Genomic DNA, 26,317 nt, shown 5'->3' with positions numbered 1-26,317 from the left:
CCACCAAAGAGTCTGCATCTCAAGTTTAGTAACGTGTGTCTTGGAAAGGATAGCGTGCGTAAGATGATACGTGGAAGACACGGCTCTGGAATGTCAGTGTGTGAATTTGTGTGCTAGCTCCTGCGGAAGGGAGGGGGTCGTCCTTCAATGAAGTTAGCTGGTGTTGTTTAGGCCTGTGTTTACATAACCTACTGTATGTGGTCAAGTGAGAACAATGGCACGGAGGCCTCCAAAATGGCAACCTAAGACAAAGTGTCAGCAACGCTACGAAAAAGCGACTCAATGCAACTAAAAGTCCTTTTATATTTAGTGTAAAATGGAGGCAAAAGTGAAACGTGTCTGTGTGGCTGATGACTCGACCAAGCTGCGTGTTTTTCAAAGCAGATTAAAGAGCAGGACAGGAAGGGCCAGGTTTAAGGAAACAGGAAAACTGATGCAAGGAAATGAACGACGTCACCAGACAGCCCACTGCAGTCTACGATCAAGTAAAATCCAGACGCAGCGCAAGTATGGATTCTTTGCTCAAGTCACCAATGAAACTTGTACTTTTGACAGGTACGTGAGCTAATTTATACTCGACGGGTACCAGATGTCTTACTGGGAGACTGTTTTAAATGTATGTCCCTCAGAGGGGTCCGCATTATCAAGTATTATTAGTTTGGAAAGGTGGTTTTGTTTAACATAAATTTTCTCTTCAACTTTATTTCTTTTGGGGGGGTTTAACCGGTTTTTGACAGGTACCTGTTGCTTTTCGGTATAAGTTGAAGTTTGATGGATTACATGACTGACTCTGCAACTTTTAGGAGTTTGGAGGTTAACATGTTTTGTTTTGTTTTTTATGTAATCACACGTCTTCAGAAAGGTTTGGAATAATAATGTTGTGGTGTAATTAAAACATACACAGTGTGTCTCTTGTGTCTACGCAGTGTGGCTCTCGAGTCTGATGGGCCCATGCATCCCCTCTGACATTTGTGTTTCTTGTCACACACTTGCAACATGTAAGACCTTGAATGGATCAAACAAGGCCTGCTACTGTAATCACGGATACACCGGAGACGGAACGACATTTTGCAATGGTGACTACACACATGCATACACAAATCAACCTTTATATTAAAGAGCACACGCAGCGAAACTCGTGCGTAGCTGCTGTGGGAGCCTCTACTATTTTAGGAAGCCTTTGTTGCTGTGACTGCGCGTCGTAAACGATAGTATTAGGCCTACGTTTCGAAACAAGCGGGCTAATTGAACATTTTTAGAACATTACACTTGACGGAGCAGAGCATAGATGTGAGGCGTTAAAAATATAACTCTGGGTGGGTTAAAGCTTCTTATGATGGCTCTCGATGGCAAAAACGTTTTTGTCAAAACTTAATGAGGAACAAGGCACTGCCATGGTCATATTATCAGTATAAATCACTGTGACTTGTGCAGCTTTTCTCTTCTGGAACCATTTATCTCTGATTATCTCAAAATAGTCCACAGACATGAAGCAAATTAGCGACCTAAGGATGCTCGTGTGCAAGCAAACAAGATTTATTATTGTAATTCAGCTTAACTCTGGCCAGTTTAAAAAACACAGGCAAAAGGAATGGCTGAAAAAAACTTAAGGTCTGTGTAAGTCATTTAAAGTTAGTTTTCTCGTGTTTCCTGTTTGTGTATGATCGACTTGCTGTGCTGGCTTAAAACAGCTAAAGTTAGGGGTTTTTTTAGAGTTTGCTTGCCTAAAAAGTTGCCACAGAGTTATTCACAAAGGGAACAGTGTGAAGTGGAACATATGTCCAGATACAGCTTTATTAGAAGGATTTTAATGGCCTGCATCGCCTACAGTCGGCATTGTTAGTCCTGTTATGTTTCTGGGCTGTTTAGAATTCCTGGAACCCCTTTGGTTTCCTGGCCAAATCTGACCACAATCACAGCTTACATAGTCCAAGGGCCAAAAGTAAATGAAAATGTAAGAGGGTTTTTTTTTTGTTTTGTTAAGGTTACACTGAAGGCAGAGATGTAAAATTAGGACGATATTAACTAGCAAGAGCATTTCAGAGTGTGTCAGCTCATGCTTTATTAAATCTGCAGTTTTACCAAAACTGTTTGGAAAATTCACATGAAAAAAAACAACAACTGTAGATTTCACACAAACAGGAAGAAAAAGGTCATCTTTAATTTTTAAGTAAGTGATGATAGGAGGGTAAAATGGATCCATAAAAACAGGACATTAAAGTGAATCATAAAGTATGTGGGTGAAAAGTCTGTGTGAGGATGACAGATAAAGGATCACATGTGCTATGGGAGTATTTCCTCTCGGACTATGGTCACCTTTCTCGCTGAAGCAGAGGATTTCCCTTACCGGACAGATTGTGTGCCAAAGGTACAGAGGAGAGGAAGAGCAGAGTGTCCGTCATACCTCGACAAGTGAAAACAGTGGAAAGTCTTAGCAGGTCCTTGTCAACAAGGGGCGGAAGGTGTGTTTGGAAGCAAAAAAAGCTGGAACAGCATTTTCTATAATGAAGCAGCATCTTCAGCAAGCTAATCTAGTGCTCGGTTAGCCTGGAAAGCAAAATATTTTAGGTAATTTGACTTCCATGAAATCAAACACAGGCAAACAACTGCAAATCAATCACAAATGTGAACTATTTAAGCTGCATGCAAGTTACACCCAGCCAAGGCTTTAATCAAAAGAAGACTAACATCTCTGAGCTTCATCAGCTTCACATCCACACCACAGCCTTCAGGATCAAATTTGGGCATTCCTAAAACAGCAATCATGGATCAAACTTCAGAGTGTACTTGTGTTAACATGCGCTCAAAGTAACTCAACAACATATGATATAAAAAAGGATCTGGGAAGATGTTATGTTGAGTTTTATGGTTTAATATATAAATTGATATGAAAAAATAGGTTGCTTTTTTTCCCCATCCAGTACAATTTCACCAAATTTAGGGGCAAATGCATAAGTTCAAGTTGGTTCTTGAAATTTCCAAAAATGCTGTCTTTGTAGTCATTTGTGTATTATTTTTGTGACATTTTGAGTCAAAAACTGAGAGAAAACTTTGCATAGCGTATGGTTAATCATGGAGGATTAAATTAAGATTTCACTTTCAAAAAGTAACTGAGTCTGAGTATTTCAGTGATTTTTAAATTAATGCTGCACATTCAAAGAAGAACTGATTTATTGTTGAAGAGACGGCGCTGGGATTTTAATTTCTCATTAGAGTAAAATGCATTTCAGCCTCAACACAAACCTGGACTTATGGGAAATGCAGGAAATAAAACTGCTGAGACAAGATGGAAATATGATATTGTAACAGTTTAAGAATAAAAAGTAGCCTTTTTCAAAATGCTGTAACTTTTAATTTGTAAAAAAACAAACAAAAAAACTATGAATTTTAATGCAAAGCAAAAATGCAGACTACATCAAACTCCTTTCATCTTTGTTCTGGGTCATCTGTTAACCAGCTGGTTTACCCACTTCATGAGCAAATCCGTAACAGAGTAACAAGCTGAATCTACTTTGCTTATTGAGGATGAAAGATTTTGAGCTCATTTTAGCTTTTGTATTTCCATTTCCTCACCACAGATGATGACGAGTGCCAGAACGTGACTAATATCTGTGGGGCCAGGGGCCAGTGTACCAACACAGTGGGCAGCTACTACTGTAACTGTGTCTCTGGATACAAATCGACAGGACGGGACGAGTTCCTGCCCAACGATGGCACTGACTGCATCGGTAATGTCTGGTTGACCTGTTCAGGATTTAAATATACCAAACTTTATTTTGATCAGTAACATAAAGAGTTATAAAGTTTAACGAGGTTGTGAGAATGAATTATCAATGTGTAACATGCGTGCAAGAACTGCAGGTCACATATTTGTATTTAAAAAAACCAACCTATTCTTATTTTGAGGTAGGAATGCTGCCCAGACAAACATCTGTAACTGCATTAACTTTGTCAGCGAGCATCCAAGTTAAGGGAACATCAAACTGCTTTGCTTTAATTGAAGCTGAACTCTTCATTTGCATCTTTCAGATATTGATGAGTGCGAGTCAGAACAGGTCTGTGGACCAAACTCAGACTGCCATAATACAAATGGATCTGTCTATTGCACCTGTCAGCGTGATTACATCCCGACTTCAGGCCCTAAGCACTTTCATCCAGCGAACAAAGTTAGATGTAAAGGTCGGTATGAGGATGGAAGAGCACACACACACACACACACACACACACACACACACACACATCCTTACATTCAAGGACATACATCTTTTTTCATCTTTCTTTCGTTTTACTTGCTTTCACACATCTACACACAACCCACACACAGCCATTATTGTGTGTGTGTGTGTGTGTGTGTGTGTGTGTGTGTGTGTGTGTGTGTGTGTGTGTGTGTGTGTGCACTGTTCACTCGATGCAATACATCGAGTGAACAGTGCAATCCTGAATTGTTTGATGTTTTAAGTAAAGTTGATGATAAAGAGAGCTGTGTGATGCTGTGCTGTTTTTTCTAAATGAAAGGCAGACTGGCGAAGTCATGGTAGTGAATTAAAGATGCGCTTTTGCAAACTGTTTGTTTTCCAGAGCATCCCCAGAAATACTGCCACGACAACACCGGCTGCATGACGCAGGTTGTCAACAGAACATTGGAATCTGTGAGTACTCCTTTCTCACAATTTTAACCAAACGGGGTAAAAAAGAAAGGATAAGATGATGCTGCCCTCTGTTGGCGAGAAGGAAGACAAACAGAGGGTGGAATAGGAAAACGGCTGAAAGGACTCGAGATTGTATGATAACAAGGATATGCAACACCAGCCGCTATGATCCAAACGCAACCTGCAGTTTCAATCAGCAGTTTCGGTTTGGACCTGCAGTCCTGCCACCTACAGGAGAGTAAAGTTATAGCAGGACCAGTTAATTGATGTCATGTAGCACATTTTGTGTTCCTTGTTACAGGAGAATGGGAGATTTAATTAGCGTGTGGTTAGGTGATGATTTATGTAAAACTGGCTCACTAGCGTGATAATTAAGCTGAGTGTAATCCGTCGTTCATGAACTGATGTTTATAAAGAAAAGCAAAAAAAAAAAGAAAAATTCTGAAGGTCATATTTGGGGATTTACTGCATGCAGCTGTGATTAGTTTGAAGTTAAGAGGAGTACGTGAAAAAAAATTAGCATCTTTTCAAGTAGTAAAAACGCTTGACACATTTGCCCCCTTTTGTAGAGAGTCTTCACATAGTCACGTGATTATATATGTGCACACGTGTGAATAGGATGAACAGGATACGTCACGTTTTCATGTAAAGTATGGTCGTTTCACAGCTGCGATCTAAAAAAACATAACAAGGACATCTATCAATCTAAACATTTCTCCGCCACCAGATGAGCAACCTCACGGAGCCCCAAAGTCTACTGAAAGAAATTGCCAAGCAGACGTCTGGTGAACTTACTTCAGTGGAAGTGATTGCATATGTTGAGGCCTTGAGTAGATCCGCATCAACACTGGGTGCCGCGGAGAAGGATTACGCTGTCAAACCATCTGCCATCAACTCAACTCTTTCAGTAATCTTTGTTTACCATTCTTGTTTCTCAGTCAACAGTTGGAAGTCTGCCTGAAGTGCAGCTATGCTTTGAACTGGTTTAAGAAAAAGTGGCACTGGTTGCAGCCCATTGCCTTCTTAACAGTTACGCCTTGGAGATACTATTACTTTCTGCTAATGTGTCATTTTTATTATTAGCACTTATTATTTTGTTGTTGTCCCAAAGCTGACAGCAAAATTACCCATTAACCAATAATTTTTTAAACACAGTGTAGCTGCTGCTTGTATTTAATGAAAGGCCAAAAACAGCCAAACTGATGTAAACATCCCATTCTAATCATACCTAATTGGAAGCATATTGCAGTGCAGACATAACATACATTACATGCTATATTATTGTGCACATGTTATACTCGAAGCAAATCTTTTCAAACAGAAATTAGTAAATGCAGTAAACAACCTGGTGGAGAAGGATGAACTGGTGGCTTGGACCAGAATGAAAGAAGAACGTCGTGAGCATACCATCACCAAGCTGCTGCATGTTGTTGAAGAAAGCGCTCTGTCTTTGGCCAGCAATTACAAAACTCCAACAGAGCTTGAAATCAAAGCTACAGAAATGGGTGAGGCTTTCAGTTAATTGTCACTGTGATGCATTTAATTCCTTTATTTGCTTTAAAACCAGACAGGGCGCCTTACGTTTGCTTAGAAGTTTCACTGTTTAAAAAAAATCATCTGTAAACATAAATAAATGCCATGAATTAATTCACCCTAAAATTCAATGAGCGGTTCAAAAATACAGAAAAAAATTACTAAAGGTATCAAAATACACAAAAGGCAATTATGAAAAAAATAGTATGAATTTTAATACAGCATATATATTAATTAGATATGGTAGTATAATAGTAGGTGTTGTCCGTTATTATTATTATTTGAATTTTCAGTCGGTCATTAAATTATTTAAATACTATTTATTTATAATTTTGAACCTCATGGCTTCATTTCACTGTTTTATTTTCGAGAAAGTGAAACACAACTTCACCCTCGTGCAATGTTGAATATTTTTGGGGGGTACGGGTTCTTTTTTATTTATTTATTTAATATCTGTCCTCCTTTTGTGTGCTTGTTGTTGCTTTGGATCTGTCTCCTTTTTTCTGTTTCAGCAGAGAGATATTCTTCCAAGTCAAAATCTCTTTTTAGAGCCAAATAACATTTTAATCCACTTTAGCTTTTAGTTTCTTCTTTTCTGTGTCCCAAATAGCTTTCCTTACAGTGTGTTATGATTTGGTTTATTTTGATTGGTGTTTGAACAGCAGTGATAGTTACAGTGTGCCTGAGTCTTATCAGGCACACTGTAACTATCACTGGGCTCAGCTCTCCAGTTTGGTGAGGCTTTGAAATGGAGAGGGTTATCCCTGACCTCTTTTTTATCCTCAACCGCAGAAGTGAAACTCTTCACCTTCGAGGCTCATCACACAAAAGCCAAACTGTCTGCTTCCATGGGAGGAGATCATATAAATCTAACACTAAAAGTGAGACCAGAAGAAGACCGAAATGGTAAAGTAGCTTAAAGCCTAAAAGGAAAATCAGATGCAATCTGTGCCAAAAAGAAAAGTTTGTATTAATATATTTTCTTTTCCTCAGGAAGCGTGTCAGTGGTGTTTGTGCGATATGACAGCGTCAGTGACATCCTGAAGCCGAGCAGCGACCCAGGTGTCACTGACTACTCGCGGTATGCAGGGACGGGGGAAATCACTGTCAACTCCCAAGTCATTGCAGCAGCCGTCAAACCTGCTGACGTTTACCAACTTGACCATGTCACCTTCACTCTGAGACACAGTGAGGTACAGACTGCACAGAGTGCTGAGGCAGGCTACATTGTTTGTTTTTTTACTTCTGCATTTGTAGAATGTAATGTCAAAACATATACCGTTTCAGAAAGTCGCTGCTCCTGTACACAAGGCTGCAGCTTTTCTTAAGGGATGCGATTACTAGAGATTTTCATTCATTTTTATTCTCTATATAAATTCAGTCTGATCCTTTTGCTCAATTTGATCAGGGTAAATTAAGAGCAGCGATTCAAAATAGTTTATGTTACTCAAGGTTTTTCATTTAGAAGTGTTGTGTGATAAACAAGCTAAATACGGCGTTAAAAACAAACATTGCTGCTCACTTTTGTGCCACTTTAAACTTACAGCTAAACTTTCTATGCTGCAAACGAGTCATTTATCAACATTAGCTAATAGGATCTTGTTCAGTTCTCTCGTCAGTATCTCATCATATATATCCTTGTCAGACTGGGGCGTTGTGCTTTTGTTGTGAGAAATAGCTTCCTCAGTCCCAGATTGGGTCTGGCAGTAACCTGATAACTGCCAGAGTTTCCATTAAAGTCAAATTTGAACAAACTCACATGGGAGGAACAGTTAGCGCTTTGTGTAAAGTTTTTATGAAATTTTAAGATTTCGCACCGTGTATTTCGGCAATGACCTTTCATTTAAAGGGAATAGCTGAGGAAACATGACGAGATTATGGAAAAACGTGGGTAATGAGATAAACAGCCCTAAAAATTAATGTACTGGTGTTTTCTTTTAGGATAATTAAAATGTATGAAAAAGTAAAATCATTATTTTTGTTGGTCCCTTGAGTATTAAGGCTAACAAAGGATGAGTTGATTTATTTTTGAGCCGTGAAAATTCTCTGTGAACTGCCTTCTTTGAAGAGCAACAATCAATAATTTGGGCCCCTTTTTTGTGCAGATACTTTTTACTACTGAAGCAGATTTTTTTTTCCTGTGATGCACGGGATGCTTTTTTCTTGCCTGCACCTTTTAAGTTTTTAAGTAAGGACTTTGAGAGTATAAAATACAAAATTTAAAACGTTGATATACAAACATATTGTACTGGTATTTTCTTTTAGGATCATTAAAACATAAAAAAGTAAAATCATTATATCAATATGTTATATCATTGTAAAATATATATATTTGATACATAATCATTTAGAATAGGCCCAGTGAGCCCAGCAAAAAAGCTCATGTGCCAGTGATTAATGAGCTTGCCATTAGATTTATTTTATGTGAACTTGCATGTCAATGGCAATATTAACGTGAAAACTTGGAAAAAGCAAAGCTCATAAATAGTGTTAGAATCAATAACAGAACAATAGACCTTCGATGGGCTGTGATGATTTCTCATAGCTGTTTTGATGAGACCAGCTCTGGGATCAGTTTAAGCCTCTATTGATTTGTTATCCCAAAGCAGCGGGCTGCAAAAACTAATAATAACTCCACAGTTAACAGTCTTTGTTCCTCTCCATCCCCTGAAGCCCATAGACACTAAAGCTGATGTGACGAAGTGCGCCTTCTGGGAGTACGAGGCGGATAGCCTGCAGGGCCGGTGGGCCACTCACGGCTGCAAGACAGTCCACGTCAACAGCAATGCGACCACTTGCTCCTGCAATCACCTCACACACTTTGCTATCCTCATGTCCTCTGGGCGAGCCAACGTGAGTGAGCATACACTAAATTACAACAGTGAAATATGGAGCAAGATCAAGGAGTTTTTTAACAGCTTTTTTTCACCAATGTTTCCACGGTTACTGAGGGAGAAATTTCAGTTCATGCAAAATAAACACTATGTTGTCTTGTTTTTAAGTCATATATTATTTGCTTGGTGGACAATTAGTCGCCTGTTAACTTATGGTCTTTAGGTTTATCTGAGAAATTTAAATATGTGGATTTATCTGTGAAGATGATGGATATTCCTACTAAATATTTTGAAAGCGCTGCTTTGTTTACAGTAGAAAGATAAAAAAATCAACTAAAGCCAAATGCAGAGGAAGTCTGAACAGGTCCTAGAGGCAAGGTGACTCAGTGCACATGTTTGGCATCTATAAGAGATATCCACCCACTACTTTAAAGAAACCTTCTCTCACTTTATTGTTGGTTTTAATTCCAATTTAAATTGTTTGGTGAATTTCACACCGACAATGAGGAAATTACTTTTTTTTTAAACTGACAACAAACCACTTGCCTATAATATTTGGACCAGTATCGCCCCAGAACGTCTCCAAGCACAACATGCTGCTGTAACCCCAGCCTGTGCCTATGTTATGCCAAATGATTCCAAGCAGAAAAGACAACAACTCAGCGCTCCATGAAACTGTGAATGAAACGCCTCCCTTTCCATTCGCTTCTCAGCTGGTGGCCCACTATACCATCCTGACCCGGATCACCCAGCTGGGAATGATCATCTCGCTCATCTGTTTGTTCATGTGCATCTTCACCTTCTGGTTCTTCAGTGAAATTCAGAGCACCAGAACCACCATCCACAAGAACCTGTGCTGTAGCCTCTTCATGGCCGAATTCATCTTCCTGGTGGGAATCAACATGTACACGCATAAGGTGAGGATGCCCTTGACTTAGTGAAACGCGAAATATCGTCCGTTTGCCTAACCTGTGACATTCAGCTTTAAATCTGCTGTAAATCTGTTCTTATTTGACTTGCAGATAATTTACTTTATGAAAATGAAAATAGAAAGTAACAGTACATCTCAACATACACATTGAATAAAGATTGCAAAATACACTTAGAGTATATGAATACTGTAACACTTTTTTAACACAGTTTTATTTAAAATAAAATTGTAAAATCTCTCTCTGTCTTTTTCTCTCTCGTCTGTTTCTTGGCAGCTTTTCTGCTCTGTGATTGCAGGGCTGCTGCACTACTTCTTCCTTGCGGCCTTTGCCTGGATGTGCATCGAGGGCATCCATCTGTACTTAATAGTGGTTGGCGTCATCTACAACAAAGGCTTTCTGCACCGTAACTTTTATATTTTCGGCTATGGAAGCCCAGCGGTAGTGGTGGCCATTTCTGCAACACTAGGCTCCAAGTATTATGGCACAGATAAAGTGTAAGCTGACAATATTTGCAGCTTTTTTATATATATGTATGTGTGGATAGACAAAGGGTCGTAAAATGACTTCTTCATTTTTCAAACTCATTCAGGAAGCAAGATAAACAAGTTACATTAATTATAAGTACAAGGGGACATAGATTAAATTTGGCCTGGAGGGACATGAAGGAAGTTGAAGATGGTTGTGCCGTGGGGCAGAAAATAAATTCTGAAATGTTTTGGGTACCACAGAGAGCTTGATAAAAATCCCCTAAAATAGTAGCCCTGTTGTTTATTAGTGTAAAATGCTATTACAAAAGACAAGAGATAAGTTATGCAAAAGACGTGTTGATAGCTTTTTTTTAGGGGGTTTTATCCTAAGATAAGAAAGCTTATGTACAGTATTATTATAATTAACATCAGGGAATTTTACACTAAGGTGGAAATCATAATTTGCTAAAATATGAATCAAACGTATTAAAATGTTTATTAAATATTATTCCATCATAGGTGTTGGCTCAGCACAGAAAACCACTTCATATGGAGCTTCATTGGACCTGCATGTTTGATCATCCTGGTAAAATCACACATCATGACTCATGAATGTTTTCAAATAAGCAAGTAAAGTAATTTTTTTAATAATAGATATTCATTTGATTGTTGTTTTTCCACTAAAGGTTAATCTCTTGGCTTTTGGAGTAATCATCTACAAGGTATACCGGCATACTGCGGTGAAAAAGCCTGAAATCAGCCACTATGAAAACATCAGGTAGGATTATCTTTACTCCCGTTGAGTAAGTTGGAAAAAAGAAGGGAAAAAAAAAGGAAAGTCAAGTTGTAGGTTCCTTATCTGGTGGATTATTAGGGTATCATGTGGTGCCTTTGCAGAATTAAATTACAGCTGAGTTCTTTGTTGATTGAGAAAGGAGCTTAGCCATGTGCAGGGTGTTTAAATTGGTGCTATCTCCCTCTCAGGTCCTGTGCCCGTGGTGCCTTGGCTCTGCTGTTTGTGCTCGGTGCCACCTGGACGTTTGGAGTCTTGCACATTCTCAATGAGACAACCCTCACTGCCTATTTGTTCACCATCACCAACGCCTTCCAAGGGATGTTCATTTTCATCTTCCTCTGTGTGCTGTCCAGAAAGGTAACATCAGCTTTTTGGGTTTTTGCTTTTTCCTTTTTTGAAGCAAATAGAACAAATAGACCTCAACAGAACACCTTTAATATAGTCAATTGAGAAAATTATGGTGAAGATATTGAGGCTATATGAAAAAAGAAGCCCGTGTGTGAGCAAATGTGCATTTTGGGTTAGGATTTAAGCATCCGAACATGATCAGTTTGTTTGGGTTTGCCATGTTTTCTCTCTCCCTAGGTGGTCAAATTGAGGAATAAATCTTTCCCTATCAAATATTTAATGAACTGACTGAAACTTTTCCTGTTACTGTTTTGACAGGTCAAAAACTAGTATACTTGTGAAATATATAAATTAGAGTTAAAAGTACAAAATATCCAAGTGAAGGTTTAGAAATGTAGGAAAACCCTGTAAATATGTGCACAACACTGGCACAGCTCACCACTGTATGGATTAAACATACATTGTATTATATCTAAAGCATATTTCTCTCTGTGTGTGTGTCCTTTCAGATTCAAGACGAATACTACAGGCTTTTCAAAAATGTCCCCTGTTGTTTTGAATGCCTAAGATGAATTAATGCAGCCAAAGCCAGACCATCTGCACTTGTATAATAATAGTCTATAGTACAGCTTTTTAATATCCTGTGACTCGTGCTTTCACTTTTGGGAAAAATGGTGTGGGAGGATTTTAGTACAGATGTCTAATAAATTAGAACATGTAGCAGTGGTAGTTTCAAAATGTCTTGTTTGCTTTTTAACAGACCGGAATCATAATTATGCATCACACTTTTTGTTTGACTGTTTGTTTTGTTCCATAAAGTACATAAAAAGCCAAACAATTGCATTGCCTTTTACACAAAAGCAATTCTTCTGAGAGTAACAATAGAATTAAAATATTTTGCATATGTTCAGTTTAATTGAGTACCTTTACCTTTAGTGCCTTTATAAGCATTACACTCCAAATAATCAATGCCGTGTCCGTCTTTGTTCTCGTCTTTTGTTTGAAATTGATTGTAAATTATTAAAATAAATGCGTCAAAGCAAAAAACTTCTCTGTTGCCCATTTCTTTTAAACCAAAATGCAAAATAATCATTGGGCTTGGTTAATGCATTCATCAGCCTTCTTTTCTAAATAAACACACTGGTAAGTGCACAGGAAGTCCAACATGAATGGCTGTGTGTCCTTTCCATGCGCCACAGTAACAATTGGATAGGCCAATGGCGCCATCTAGTGGAGATTATCCGGCACACTCGTTCGTCCATAAACTCAGAGAATTTTTGCATTATTTATCTGCATGTTAAGAAAAAAAAAAGGTTGTAGTGAATTAATATGTGTTATCTCCTCAGCACACAGCATTCCTTAACTATCTGTCTCCTAGGTTGTGGGATCTTTTAATGAGGTTAAGAAACGTCAGCCTGGGGTCTAGCAATTAAACACATTTACCAAAAATTTCATTATTGTCTTCATGCTAGTACATTTGCATATATCATGACTACTAATAAGCTGAACCTCAAACTTCTGAGTGAAACATACGAAAGTCCTTTTTTTTATAGAGCCAGGAAACACTCTCATGCTGCTCGTTCATTTCAGAAGTGGAGAAGGAACACTGTATATTGCGTTAATTATTAATGTATAGGACACATTTATTGATTGGAGGGCGCTAGCAAGCTATATTCTGCAATACCTATATTACTGAACTAACAAGAAAGCAGTGTGTATCTACTACAGCCACCCAACAGTCCTCAGACTATCCGAGGAACTGTATGTCATTATTAAAAAGAGCATGTGGTAATCTCTGGGGCTGCAAAATAAAGCGCAGGTGAAAGTGAAAAAAAACCCAGCAGTTCCTTAATTAAAGTATAGTAGGGTGAGTTTTTTCATCTTCTAAATGATGAAGGTGCTCTCACTGATGACATAGTAGGCACTGCCCTGGGAAACATGCAAGTATCAGGTTTGTGTTTCTTCATTTCATTTATTTATTTGTTTCACACATGGTTCAAAAGAATTTCATTTCCGACACGCAAACCATCATTCCCATTAATATAGCACTGCACCCATGAGTGAAAAGGAGCAGGATGAAGAGTAAATTCTTATGGACACCTGCCCCCTATCTGAATACCAAATAATCTTACAAGTGGGCATCTACAACCCAAAGAGCACTCTAACATTTATCTACACTTAACAATGCAAAACAAAACAACAAAAGAGTATAATCAACAGTATGGCAAAGAAGAATTGTTTCTTCCACATTTAGCCCAAATTACTTGTTCTTCATATTGATTTATTGTTTTAAGCATAAAAGACATTTTAAAACGGTGTATGTTTGTACAACTCTTGAGATTATCATGGAGAGAGCTCCATATCCTTATGCCTACAACTGTTGGAAACATTCGCCTTTGTCTGGTCCTAGCAGCTGATGCTTACAATAATAATAATCCTTCTATTGTCCTGAACACAATACAAATAAACTTTGTAACTTAAGAGGTAATGTATTTTTTTTTTTTTGCCTTGAACATGATTAATAATGTCTGTAATGCCACTAAATCTTCAAATTTCTTCAAATTCCAACAATTTAGATTTTTTAAAACAGATTATTTGTATGTTCTCTATATTTAACATTATGAACTATTCATAGCGTGCTGTAGAAAATGGGAGCAAGCAAATCTTATATCTGTTAGTGTTCCTCACGTTAGCTCTGCAGATCTATTAAAGCTTATGGGAATAAGGAAACACAGCAAAGAGACCTGAGAACTCCCTCAAACGCTGCACTGTAGCAAGTGTTGTGGCCTGTGTCGAAAACCCTGAAGGTTTAAAGCTAATAAAGTTTGGGGCCAGACGTCTGTGACTGACAGGTAGATACTAATATATCAGTCTGCTAGGCGTGTCTGTGTTAGTGCTCTTTTGATCATTTTAATGGAGAAAATAATATAAAAAGTACAGCCTTTTATTTGTTTAATTGTATTGACAGCATTTAAAACAAGCCTTTGGTCCAGTATCCATTTCTGTTTTATTTGTAGGTATATGTGCATCTGTCCAACTCGCTAGACTCTTGACAAGCCTGCCAGTTGTAGCTGATAACTGAGCACGTAGCTCTCTTTCTAAATATATTTACTCGTCTGGCTCCAAAAAATCAAAACAAAAAAAAACAGGGTGATGTCACGGTGGCCATATCCCTTTTATGAAGTTTATGACCTTAACTAGAACTTTCATTATTTTTCTTATTTTTTAAATGCACCTATTTAGTCATAAATGCTGAAACACTAGGATATTTTAAATCTGTCAGAAGACATATGGAATATAATTTTTTCTGTGATTTTGGTACAATGTTGCCAGTTTTTATGTCATTTGAATCTATGATTGTAACTGCAATTAAATTTAAAACCAGAACTGGCTACCACTCCAGTGTGTTAACAAAAATTATTTAAAACAAGTTTTGCAAGCTTCAAGACAAAAATATGATTTTCCTTATCACCTTAAAGGTGAAATAAAGGCTGGGTGTGATTGCACAAGACAGACGTGCATTGTGAGCACGATCCTCACATTTCAGACAAACGCATCAGCTGATTGCCGCTCTATGTCGTCACCCTCAAACTTCACATACAAACAGGGATGTTTGCTAACCCGTTTAGGCCAAGGCAGAATCTTTAAATCTGTTATGAAGAGCGGCGTGTGTGTGTTTGGTGTATTATGAACATATTTGAAAACCAAGCATTTCACTGATGTCTAAGAAGTAAAAGCACAAACCCGGGCAGCAAACAGCTTTCTCCCTTTACTTGAGACACGAATCTCACTGCATATTTTTTTTTGACTGAGCAGCAGAGCTTTGAAAAATGTGTTTATTTCTTCTTCTGAATGATGAAAATTTTACATTTTCACAATGTTTATCCGTGATATAAAACATAAATAGGCTTTAAATATATAAATTATTTTTAAGCCAACTCAACTATTTTTTTTAATGTAGGTAACCCACATTCACAACTGTTGTAAAATATTCAAAAGGATAACATTTATTTATATATAATGCTTTTCTAAAGACACACCAACGGACTGATTTTGGGCACTGGGGTATCTCGTAAAAAGACACTTTGACATGCAGACCAGAGAAGCCGGGGATCAAACCAGTGACCTTCCCATTAGCGGACGACCTGCTCTGCCCCCTAAATTATCTTTGACATATCATTTGTGTCGCTCTGACAGTGCCACGGGTCAGCACGGCCTCACTTCAGAGAGTGCGTGTTTATTTTATTATATTCTTTGGCCTTATCACATGTCTGATGTGCTCTGAAGGATCAATGAGTAATGACAGCTCATGCATATAAAAGGACAGCTCTGAAACCTGATCTCCACTCCTCTCTCACCATGCGGGGTCTTGTCTTCTTCTTCTGTTGCCTTGTGGCTCTGGCCAGTAAGTATCATTCACTTAGTTTTACTTGTAGAAGGATAGCACCCCAAAACTTAATAATCTTCTAACTTCTCTTGAGAAGTTTGGGCAAGAATGTCCAAAAAGTCCCTTGTGAGTGTCCTTTATAGAATTGTTGTACTGTTATTGTCAGGATTCAGGTTTATTCAAGCAAATACTTAATGCCTGGATAAAATTAGAACAGAATAGAATACCAATTTATTTAGTTTTCTATGCTAACGATAATGGACTATTCTTTTGGAGTTTTCAGATTAAGTGTTTATTAGATGCCATAAGTAATTATTGTTACTCTAACAAGGTGCCTGATTGTAGCATTGTGTTTTGTAGCATTGATGTAGACTCATAGTGTACCTTACAGTGTGTTATAATGCTAACAATATGTTTGACTTTCTTGCTTTTAGCTTGCCAAGCTGCTCGTTATGGTGAGTCTTTTTCCTTAATCTTAATCATAATTCCATCATATGATAATAATATTCTCTTCCAAATGCTTTAAGTTAGATGGTATTTAACTTTAATAAAAACACCTTTCAGATCTCAGCCTGAATCATAGGAAAACCTACGAGTACAAATATGAAGGAGAAGTGAAATTTGGACTCGGCAAACCCAACCGAGCCGTGTCTGGTGCGAGGATAAAGTGCAACATCAAGATCTCTGGTGAATCTCCACAAGCATTCATTCTTCAGGTGAGAGTCCCAGCAGACGGTGATATAAATGCACACACTGGTTACTTAAAGTTATAAATGATGCACATTTCATCTTTAGTAGGCTTGATTACTGTAACAGTATCTTTACAGGTCTACCTAAAAAATCAGTCAGACAACTACAGCTCATTCAGAACTCTGCTGCTCGAGTCCTCACTAAGACCAAAAAAGTGGACCACATCAGTCCAGCTCTGAGGTCTTTACACTGGCTGCCTGTCCGTCAGAGGATAGACTTTAAAGTTCTGATGCTGGTCTATAAAGCTCTGAATGGTTTAGGACCAAAATACATCAGTGACCTCCTGACCCAGTATGAACCTTCCAGATCCCTCAGGTCATCTGGATCCTGTTTTTTATCAGTTCCCAGAGTCAGAACCAGACACGGAGAAGCTGCATTCAGCTTTTATGCTCCATATATCTGGAACAAACTCCCAGAAAGCCTCAGATCAGCTGAAACACTCAGTTTATTTAAATCCAGGTTGAAGACTCACCTGTTCTCAGCTGCATTTGAATAAAGCACCAAATCCAAAAATTTCAAAACTTACATTTTAACTACTGATTTTATCTACTGTTCCTTTTTTTTTTTTTAAATCATGCTTTTTATTCCTTTTTGTTTTTTAATGTCTCTGTAAAGCACTTTGAATCACCTTGCCGTTGAATTGTGCTATATAAATTAACTTGCCTTGCCTTGCATACACAGCAACACAATGTTGGACAGTTAATTTGAAACTTTATTTATAAATCCACCGAATTAACATTATGTAATCACCACCATAGATTCTTCAGAGGTCAAATGAGTAGACACTACTGAGGCATCGACACCCTCACAAAATGATTTCTTTAAGACATTAAAGCAGTTTCTACTCTAATTTCAATGATGTTTGCACACCTACAGCTGTGCGACGCTGGCTATGTTCCAGCATCTTTCTGTCTTCTGCTTTACAATGTTATAACTACAAAACTGTGAGCTTGTAAGCTAATAATACTACAGACAAATGCCAATGTCTGCACACTTTTGTAGGGTCACACGTTATTTGATGTGTTTTGTTGCTCAAATCTCAAAAATATTTCTTTTTTTCTGTTCGGGCTTCAAGGTTTCAGATGTGACCTTCGCAGAGCTCAATGGAATCTCAGGGAAATGTGATTTTAACCAATCCCCCAAGCTCAGTCAGCGTATTGCTGCCCAGCTCGCCAAACCTATCAAGTTTGAGCACAGCAACGGCCATGTTCGGCAAATCCAAGCAGCTCCTGACGTCACTGACACCACTGTCAACATTGTGAGAGGGATACTGAGTTTCTTCCATGCAACTGTCAAGACCTCACCAACTGTCTATGAGCTGGAGGAGGTAAGTCATCAGTTTCTGATTTTTTTAGTCTACATCATTAGTAAGAATGCCAACAACAAAAGTTTCATTTTGCGTGTAGGCTGGAATCCATGGAGTGTGTCAGAGCAACTACGCTACTGAAATTAACAAGCAAACAAACAACATGAACATCACTCAGGTTGTGGATATCGATAACTGCAGAATTAAAGCAGCAATGCAAAACGGAATGGCCTCTGCTGTCCTCGACAACGAGTCCCAACAGGTTTGTTTATCTCGTCATAAATGCAGCTGATTGTGCGGTTTTACATTAAATCCAGCAAAATCATCTCCGTTTCTGTTTGCATATGCTCCAATCTAGAGAGGGAAATCTGTGATTTCTACTGTGCAATACCTTTACACCATCCAACCAACAGAAGAGGGCGGCATCGTCAAAAGTGCTTATGGCCTCGAGCGACAGCACTTCAGTCCCTTCAATGTGAAGCGCGGTAGTTTCAGAATGGAAGCAAAGTAAGACAAGAAGGCATCTGCATGTTATACCTGCTAATTAACTTTAGCTGTTGCATTACAAATAAAAAAAAACTTCTCCTGCAGGAAGGAAATGGTACTGATTCGTGTGAGTGAGGGAGGTAAACCTGCCACCGTCGGGCAATTGCAAAACAGGGGCGACCTTGTGCACAAATTAGTGAACTCCGACGCTAATATCCCTCTTGTGATGCAGGACCTCGCAGAACCAAAAGCAAAGGTAGGGATCAACTGGTGTAGCAAACTTTCCACCACAATACAACAAAAAGAGTGAAATCCCTCATAGTTAAACAGCTAAAATCAAGAATGACTGATGGAAATCTCTTTTTTTAAACTATAAATCTGTACACTGCTCCTGTTTGCAGGCTATTAGAATGATCAAACAGTTGGCTGAGGATCATAAAAACCAGATTAAGAGGGAAACAACTGAGGACACCTTAAAGGTGTATCAGCTTTTGCGAATGCTTCAGGACAGGGATTTGGATGAGATGTGGGTGGAACTGGCAAGAAACAATGAACAAAGGTGAGTGTTTGGTACCGTGAGGTGATTACAAAAAGTAATAATGTATCAGGTTTTTTTTGCTTTTTTGTCCAAAATTCATGGATAACAATAATGTCTGATAAAGAGCTTGCACATACTCGTTACAGAAACATTAAAATATATATTCTTGGAAATACCAAAAGTGGACAGCTGAGACATAAACCCTCTGTCGGGTGGTGGTCGAATAAATTTGTTATGCATTGAATGCGTCGTGTAATACAATTGTGATTCAAGAAAATGCTACTTAGTTATACTACTGCTGCTACTTTAGTTATTAGTTTTTCAGTACCTACTTAATTGGAGTTTGGAATTTAATGGAAATTCATCTGCACTCACAGACATGTGTAAAACTTGCTACATTTTCTTGCTTAAAGGCACTAACACTCGTTGAGTATGCTCATTTGAATGAATGCGGTTGATGGTGTTGTAAATACAGCCTCTAACACGGGATTTATGACAAACTTTATGAGTAAAGCTGCAATAAAAGTATCATTATTAAGTTAACTTTTTGTGAATATCTTTGTACCCAGCGAGAACACGTTTTTTTAAAGCTCCAAGTGAGACTCTTTTACGGATAACCTTTAAAAAAGCTTTTCATTATGAAGAAGAACATTTTTCGAGGCTACCTCTGAAGTCTGATGCTGATCCACTTCAGCTGATTATCCTTTGACTCAGTTCAGGAGGGATTTAGTGCAGCACATTAACAATGAGGAATAGTTTAATATTATGCGAGGCAGAAATGTAACAACTTAAAACCTGCTTTTAATTAAGACCTTATAAATATTTTTTGTAACATTTTGGTACACACCTTTCCTTCATCTGTTTATTTGAAGGATAATCTTTATCTGAAGTATTTGTATAATTAGCTCTCTTCTCTCTTCTTTTTCACTTATTAGACGCTTTTTCTTGGACATGGTTGCTGAGATCAACGACGACAGAGTCCTCAAATTCCTGCAAAAGAGATTTCAGGCAAAAGACGTGTCTCCAAATGAAGCTGGGCAAACCCTTCTGATAGCTATGAATCATCTCCAGCCCAGAGCTGAGCTGGTTGAGAAGGCTAAAGTGAGTTAGCAAACCTGGATGGTGATACCATGTAACAAACAAAAAACAACAACAAAACGATCACCTAAATGACATGTCGATCTTTCGCAGGAAATAATGAACATGGAATTCATCAAATCCAATCGTTATCTGTGGCCTGCTGCCGTGTTTTCTTTTGGCTCTCTGGTGTACAAACACTGTGCATATCATTCACCATGTCCACAAGCTGCTGTTCAGGTATTCATACACCAACAGGTGTATGCTATGTAATGAGAAATTATCTGTGCAATGGAGTGTTAAGGTTTTGAGATAACTATTTAAGTAATATTTCAAATTTAACTAGAAAAAATCATTTTGAGCTTAATATTGAAATAATACTACTTCAAGTACTATTTTCCCCCAAATTAACCATTACAATTCGAAAAGATCTGAGATTACAGTCAAGATCATCCATGTGTAAAATGATAAAGCAAGTCAACAAGCATTTTTGAAAAAAAGGCTAAACATGTATTTATTGTTTTAACTAGCCACTGCTCGACCTTGCCAATGAGGGCCTGAGAAACCGCAATGAAACTAAGATGTTCATCGCTCTGAGAGCTCTGGGCAATGCAGGTCATCCAAGCAGCATTAAAACCATCACCAACTTCCTCCCTGGAGTCGCTGCCAACCCCGTAGACGTGTCGTGCCGTGTGCAGAGCGCTGCTGTGCAGGCTTTGAGACTGACAGCTCGCAGAGATCCCCACAATGTAAGAACATTACATGACATGCAGTTGTTTGTTGTTTTTTTTAATATATACAGATAACTTTTTTGAGGTCAAGTGAAGTATTTCATTTTCTTAACTTAGACCGGTAAAATCAAGTGGAAAGTGTCTTCAGTTGTCTTTCAGGGTTCACTGAAACTGAAAAGAAACTGTGCCAGAACATAATAGTTTTTATCCTAACAGTAGCTGGCAAATGTGTGAGCTGTGACCAAGGTTTCCCCAACAGCTGATTATTATATTGTTTATGTTTTCAGGTCCAAGAGATTGCCCTAAAAGTGTTCCTGCAAAAGAACTGTGCCCCTGAGACAAACATGCTGGCAATCATGGTCATGTTTAACACGAAGCCATCAGCGGCTCTTGTCTCCACACTGACTGCACATCTAGAGAGAGAAAAAGACATCCATCTCGCTAGCTTTGCATACTCTTACTTGGAAAATATAGCTAGATCCAAGACTCCAGACAATCACAATCTGTGAGTATAACAATAAAAAAGGGGGCTGTATCTTTATTGGTGTTGCTTTTGCTGGTATATTTTACATGATATCTAATTGTTTTTGTATTTTCTGCTAAAGCTCAATTTACTGCAGTCTGGCTGTGAAAAGCCTCGCTGCCAAATTTGGACGTCTTAGCTACAACAGCAGATCATTCCAAGTGGACATGTTTGATGGTGGGTTCAAGTTCACCAATAGCTAGACCACTTTTGAGGACTTTAAATAAATACATTTACACTCACATATAAAAATGACCATTTTTGCTTTTCCAAATGCAGATGATTTACTGATGGGGACATCTGCTTCAATTAATTTGTTGGGAGGTCCAACAAGCATCTTGCCCACTGAGATCATATCACAACCAAAGTATTTTGCCATCGGTAGAATTATGAGGCTAATGGAGGTACGGTGTCATATAATATTCTTAAAACTTCAAGTACCGTTTCCCAAACACAAACGGTAATCCTGTTATTTCTTTCGATTCCAGTTTGGTATCCGTGCCGAAACACTCAAGCAGCTGTTTGGCCCCAGCATTCCTGGATTTAAAGGCGATTTTAGCTTCAGCGACTTTCAGGCCATTTACAATGTCGTGAGTATCACATCAAAGACGTCAAGGGAAAAATATCAGCTGTACTATGACGCCATGAGATAATTGATGTGGGTGTCCACTGTGTCGTGTCATTTTCAGCTTAAAAACTGGGAATCGCTGCCAAATGATAAGCCAATCATTTCTGCCTATTCACGCCCCTCTGGACAAGAGGTTTTCTTTATAAACATCAAGAAGGATCTCCTTGAGTACATCAAAGCGGTGAGAATAAATTGGCAGACACACTGCTGATCTATTAAAGACACATGATGCCTTGATACCTCTTACAAGCTGCTGTCCTTTTTTTTTGCATGTAGGCTATTAGTCCTTCTGCACCTAAAGGAACTCCTGTGTGGGCTGCCATTGAGCTATTGCAAAGAGGACTTTCATGGCATTGGACGAAACCTTTGTTGACTATTGAGGCTCGTTTGTTACAAGCTACCACCCTGGGTTTGCCAGTGGAGATTGCCAAATATTATCAAACAGTCACCGGGATCACCATTAACGGTGAGGAATAAAACCTTATAGCAAATGGCAATCAGCATTTGTTCATTATTGAAAAATGTACTTGGGCTAAACATTTGTGCTTCTTTGACTGTGTCTATAGCCAAAGCTGCAATAAATCCACCACAAGCTCAGCGTCTCGGAGACCTCCTGAATGCAGATGTTTCACTGGAATCTGAGGGTGTCGTGGGGTAATTTAAAAAGATAGCTACCCAGTGTATTTGGCAACCATCATCAGTATATGCGACAAACAATTTGTTTTGGTGGTGCAAACCCTAACTCTATTATTACACTTTTTATTGTAGATTCACAAAAGATTTCTGGATTTTCCACGGGATCAACACAGAGCTTTTCCAGTGCGGTTCAGAGTTGAAGAGCAAAGCTCCCGTTGAACTGCCATTGAAGCTTTCTGCCAAGCTCAATGTTGGAAAGAAATTATTTGAACTTGACATCCCCGCTTGTAAAAATGAGTTTGAACTCATTTCAGTCAGGTATGTCAAGATCATGATTATGTCCCTCTACAGGTCTAAATACATTTACTAGATCAATTACCAACCACTCTCATTTTTTCTTTACTTTAGTCACTGCAGTGTGATTCCTTTTACTTTATATAAACTGGTCACTCCACTCCAGCTTACACTGGAACTCACAGGAGCTAAAACACAAGAATGAGTGCTTTTCATTCAGTGTACTCCTTTAAAATCCGAACAGATTCATCAAGAAGCTAAATGTACTAAATAAATCCGACATTTCCATTTTACAGCTCCAATGTGTATGCAGTCTCAAGGAACACTGGAAATCCAGAATCTCCTAAAAGGACACCAATGATACCTGATGAATTTAACTCCCAACAGGTACAGCCAACACCTTTGGAAGATTACTGTTACACGTTAATTTATTGAAAACTTGCAACAACTTCTTCTTCTTCTTGATTTTTGTTTTTCCTTCAAACAGCAGCCAACACCAAACAACTGGCGTCGAAAGGCAAATATGTGTGCCAAGAGCAGCATTTATGGAGTGGGTGTCTGTGTGGACTATGAAATCAGGAGACAGTATTTTAACAACGAATACCCCCTCTACTCTATACTGGGATTCACCCAGGCGGCCATCAGAGTAGTCCCAGGTATACACAGCAAGTTCAGTGCACCATATGCACAGATGACCTTTATGTCGTGCTTCTTCACTCACATGAAACACACTACTACTTTTAAATGTCTTTTTCACACATATAACCAACATGAAGGCCTGTGTTAGGTTATAAAGGTATCCTGTGCTCATGTAACCTGATGCACTTTTTTAGCTGAGGCGACCAAACCTGTGGAGAAAATCCGCTTGGAGGTTAATTGCAAACCCGCCAGTCATCCATTGACTATCCGCCATCTGTATGAGACTATGAGGAGGATTGCACAGGTATTTGAAGACTTCTGTAACGTTACATGTGCATCACCTCTTCCTGTCTTTTATCATTTAAAATTTTCCTGTTCCCATGTTGTGTTTACAGGAAAGATCCCAGGAGCAATCAAATTCCGCATCAAATGAACGAGAAACCCGTAACAGCCAAGAGATCATGATGGATGTACGTTAAATAGGCCAAATACAGAGTACTCTGCATTTTTAATCTGGCATGCACTAAAACTAGTATAATATATGTGACAGATATGTATATATTGATTTTGCAAAAAACACTTCTCTCAGCTCTATTTCATCCATCTACAATAATTCACATTCACTTGGTATTACTATAAATTTAAGACATAAGATGATTAGTATAAAGTAAGTACAGGCTTGTTTTCTGTCTCATATCTTAGGCCACAGCACCTCAGCCTGTGGTCAGCATCAAAGCCATTGCCATGAGTGGTAACCAGAACCTTGAGGGTTTCGATGTGACCCTGTACAACCCATCTGACGGAGACACTCTGAAGGCCCAAATGATTGTGTCCCATGTCGGAGAAGCCGCCAACTGGAAGATGTGTGTCGACGCTTCTGCACAGTCTCCTGCACAATCTCCTGCTAATGTTAAGGTAGAAAACCTATGAAAGCCAGACTTTCTTAGTGATTTATGTTTAATTTGATGTGTAAACTACAAGGACTTCATTTAATAGCATGGCATCAGCGGTTAATGTGTCCTGGTCACAATCATTGTCTCAGTAACTAAGGTTTGGCATGTTTTTTATTCATGTCCACAGCCTCCTTAAATCACTGTGGAAATATTCCTTAGCAACATTAAAAAAAAAAGGCTGGTGTAATTATGTTCCCATATTTCTGATCTCTAGACAATAAAAAAAGAGTAGTTAATAAGCAATGGCATACTACTTGGAAAAGTTTTAAAGAGTAATATTACAATAGTTTGGCATTAAAAAGTAGCAGACCTTTAAGCTGCTGAACATGTAAAAATCTTGGAGTAGATAATGGTGTCCTAATTTTTTAATAACATACTTTTCCTTCTTTTTAAATGTGTCATATTTTAAAAAGAAAGCCCTAAAGCCATGTGTTTGTTTGTGGAGTGGTGCTTCGACATTGATCCGACTGTGTTTGTTCTAGGCAAAGATTAGTTGGGGAGCTCAATGTAAGCCCTACAAAATATCGGTGACAGCTGCTGCTGCACAGTCCTCTGCTTCCAGGCCGACACTTGAAGCCAAAGTACAGTGGGCCAATGTCCCAGAAGAGTTGGTGAATTACTGCTCCAGGTGAGTTTCTATGAAATGTCTAACTTCTACCAAGAAATAAAAGGTGTGAGAAGTTAAATGATTATCATGAGGAGAGAAGATTTAAAGTTCTTATCACCTTCTCAACCAACTTCCTTGAAATGTTTTTTGTGTTAATGGATTTTATCCATTCCAGTATGGAAAGATACATCCCAGGCATGGCTTTGCTTTACGGCTTCAACCGGACATGTGAGAGCAATGCCAACCAGGAGGTTTCTGCATCAATTGTATCTGCCTCATCCGACAGCATTGATGTGGCCATCAAACTTCCAAAGGTTTGACAGGAAATATTGACTACATACGATTATATATATATAAACCTTACACTTCATACACTGTAGCTAATCATTCACTGATGTGTCCTTTCTTCTGTTTTGTTAAAAGTATACAGTCTCTCGTCAGGCTGTTCCACTTCCATTTTCATCTACCAGTTTTCGTGTGGAAAACGCAGAAAGAAACGGACAAGCCTAAAAATGTGTAAGCAAACGAAACATGTCTGATTAGGAAAACTGAGGGTTCACTGTAATCGGCTGAGTCTTTTTATGTTAATCCTTGTGTGTTAGCATTGATCTCTGTGTGTGTGGCAGTTGATTAATTTTTGTGAAAAGAACAAATGAGGAGCTGTGCCATTTTTGCTTACTGTCTAAAATCTGTTTTCTGTTGCAGAAGGACATCAGAGCACAGATGGGAGCCAGATGCCTCGTCTCACAGTGATAACAGCGCGACCAAAAGCTCACCACAGTGATGAAACTGAGGAGCATGAAAAATGTATCAGCAATCTGTTAGATGTCACCAGTTTGGAAATAACCTGTAAAGGTCCTGATTTATTCATTCGAATGCATGTTATTATTTGAACACCATCAACTGAACTGTGTGAATTCATGCCTACGAGTATGCCCACTGTGCTTGAGTTACACTTTGTTTTTTCTGATTCTGCTACAATAAATGTTTGTGCATCCAGCAATGTGTCGAATCTTTTTTCTATTTCTATTCTATTTCTACATTTAAGTGGCTAAACTGTAGTTACACAGTAGCTGGAGCTCCTCTGGCTCTTGATTAAATATAATTTGCAATATAACCAAATATCTCGCACATGCCAGCGCAGTAACGGAGGCATAATCCACGCTTATTGAGACGGCTTTCGGCTAAGTAAGAGTGCGATCA

General features: G+C 38.5%; 2 protein-coding genes across 2 annotated transcripts; both read left to right on the top strand.

Annotated features, from left to right (window-relative positions):
• Window positions 1–443: 443 nt before the first annotated feature.
• On the top strand, window positions 444–12,593 carry adgrl4 (adhesion G protein-coupled receptor L4). Its single transcript, XM_063495227.1, has 16 exons — window positions 444–555; window positions 927–1,076; window positions 3,579–3,728; window positions 4,030–4,179; window positions 4,579–4,649; window positions 5,377–5,556; window positions 5,971–6,154; window positions 6,975–7,088; window positions 7,176–7,375; window positions 8,856–9,035; window positions 9,730–9,933; window positions 10,222–10,442; window positions 10,935–11,001; window positions 11,102–11,193; window positions 11,400–11,568; window positions 12,069–12,593. Exons 1-16 carry the CDS (start codon window positions 444–446, stop codon window positions 12,129–12,131), a joined length of 2,307 nt encoding a protein of 768 aa, XP_063351297.1. The 3' UTR covers window positions 12,132–12,593.
• Window positions 12,594–15,918: 3,325 nt separating this feature from the next.
• On the top strand, window positions 15,919–26,085 carry vtg3 (vitellogenin 3, phosvitinless). Its single transcript, XM_063495117.1, has 28 exons — window positions 15,919–15,964; window positions 16,381–16,401; window positions 16,511–16,662; window positions 17,772–18,023; window positions 18,103–18,264; window positions 18,361–18,509; window positions 18,594–18,744; window positions 18,890–19,047; window positions 19,962–20,127; window positions 20,218–20,343; window positions 20,634–20,852; window positions 21,122–21,339; window positions 21,440–21,534; window positions 21,637–21,761; window positions 21,846–21,947; window positions 22,047–22,166; window positions 22,262–22,451; window positions 22,552–22,639; window positions 22,754–22,939; window positions 23,212–23,302; window positions 23,403–23,571; window positions 23,749–23,858; window positions 23,950–24,024; window positions 24,257–24,469; window positions 24,990–25,135; window positions 25,290–25,428; window positions 25,538–25,630; window positions 25,820–26,085. Exons 1-27 carry the CDS (start codon window positions 15,919–15,921, stop codon window positions 25,622–25,624), a joined length of 3,756 nt encoding a protein of 1,251 aa, XP_063351187.1. The 3' UTR covers window positions 25,625–25,630; window positions 25,820–26,085.
• The last annotated feature ends 232 nt before the right edge of the window (window positions 26,086–26,317 follow it).

This window comes from Pelmatolapia mariae, linkage group LG15 (genome assembly GCF_036321145.2).
Source record: "Pelmatolapia mariae isolate MD_Pm_ZW linkage group LG15, Pm_UMD_F_2, whole genome shotgun sequence".
In the NCBI taxonomy this organism is placed as follows: Eukaryota; Metazoa; Chordata; class Actinopteri; order Cichliformes; family Cichlidae; genus Pelmatolapia; species Pelmatolapia mariae.
The sequence above is the reverse complement of the archived record's forward strand: the minus strand, read 5'-3'. Positions and strand labels throughout refer to the sequence as shown.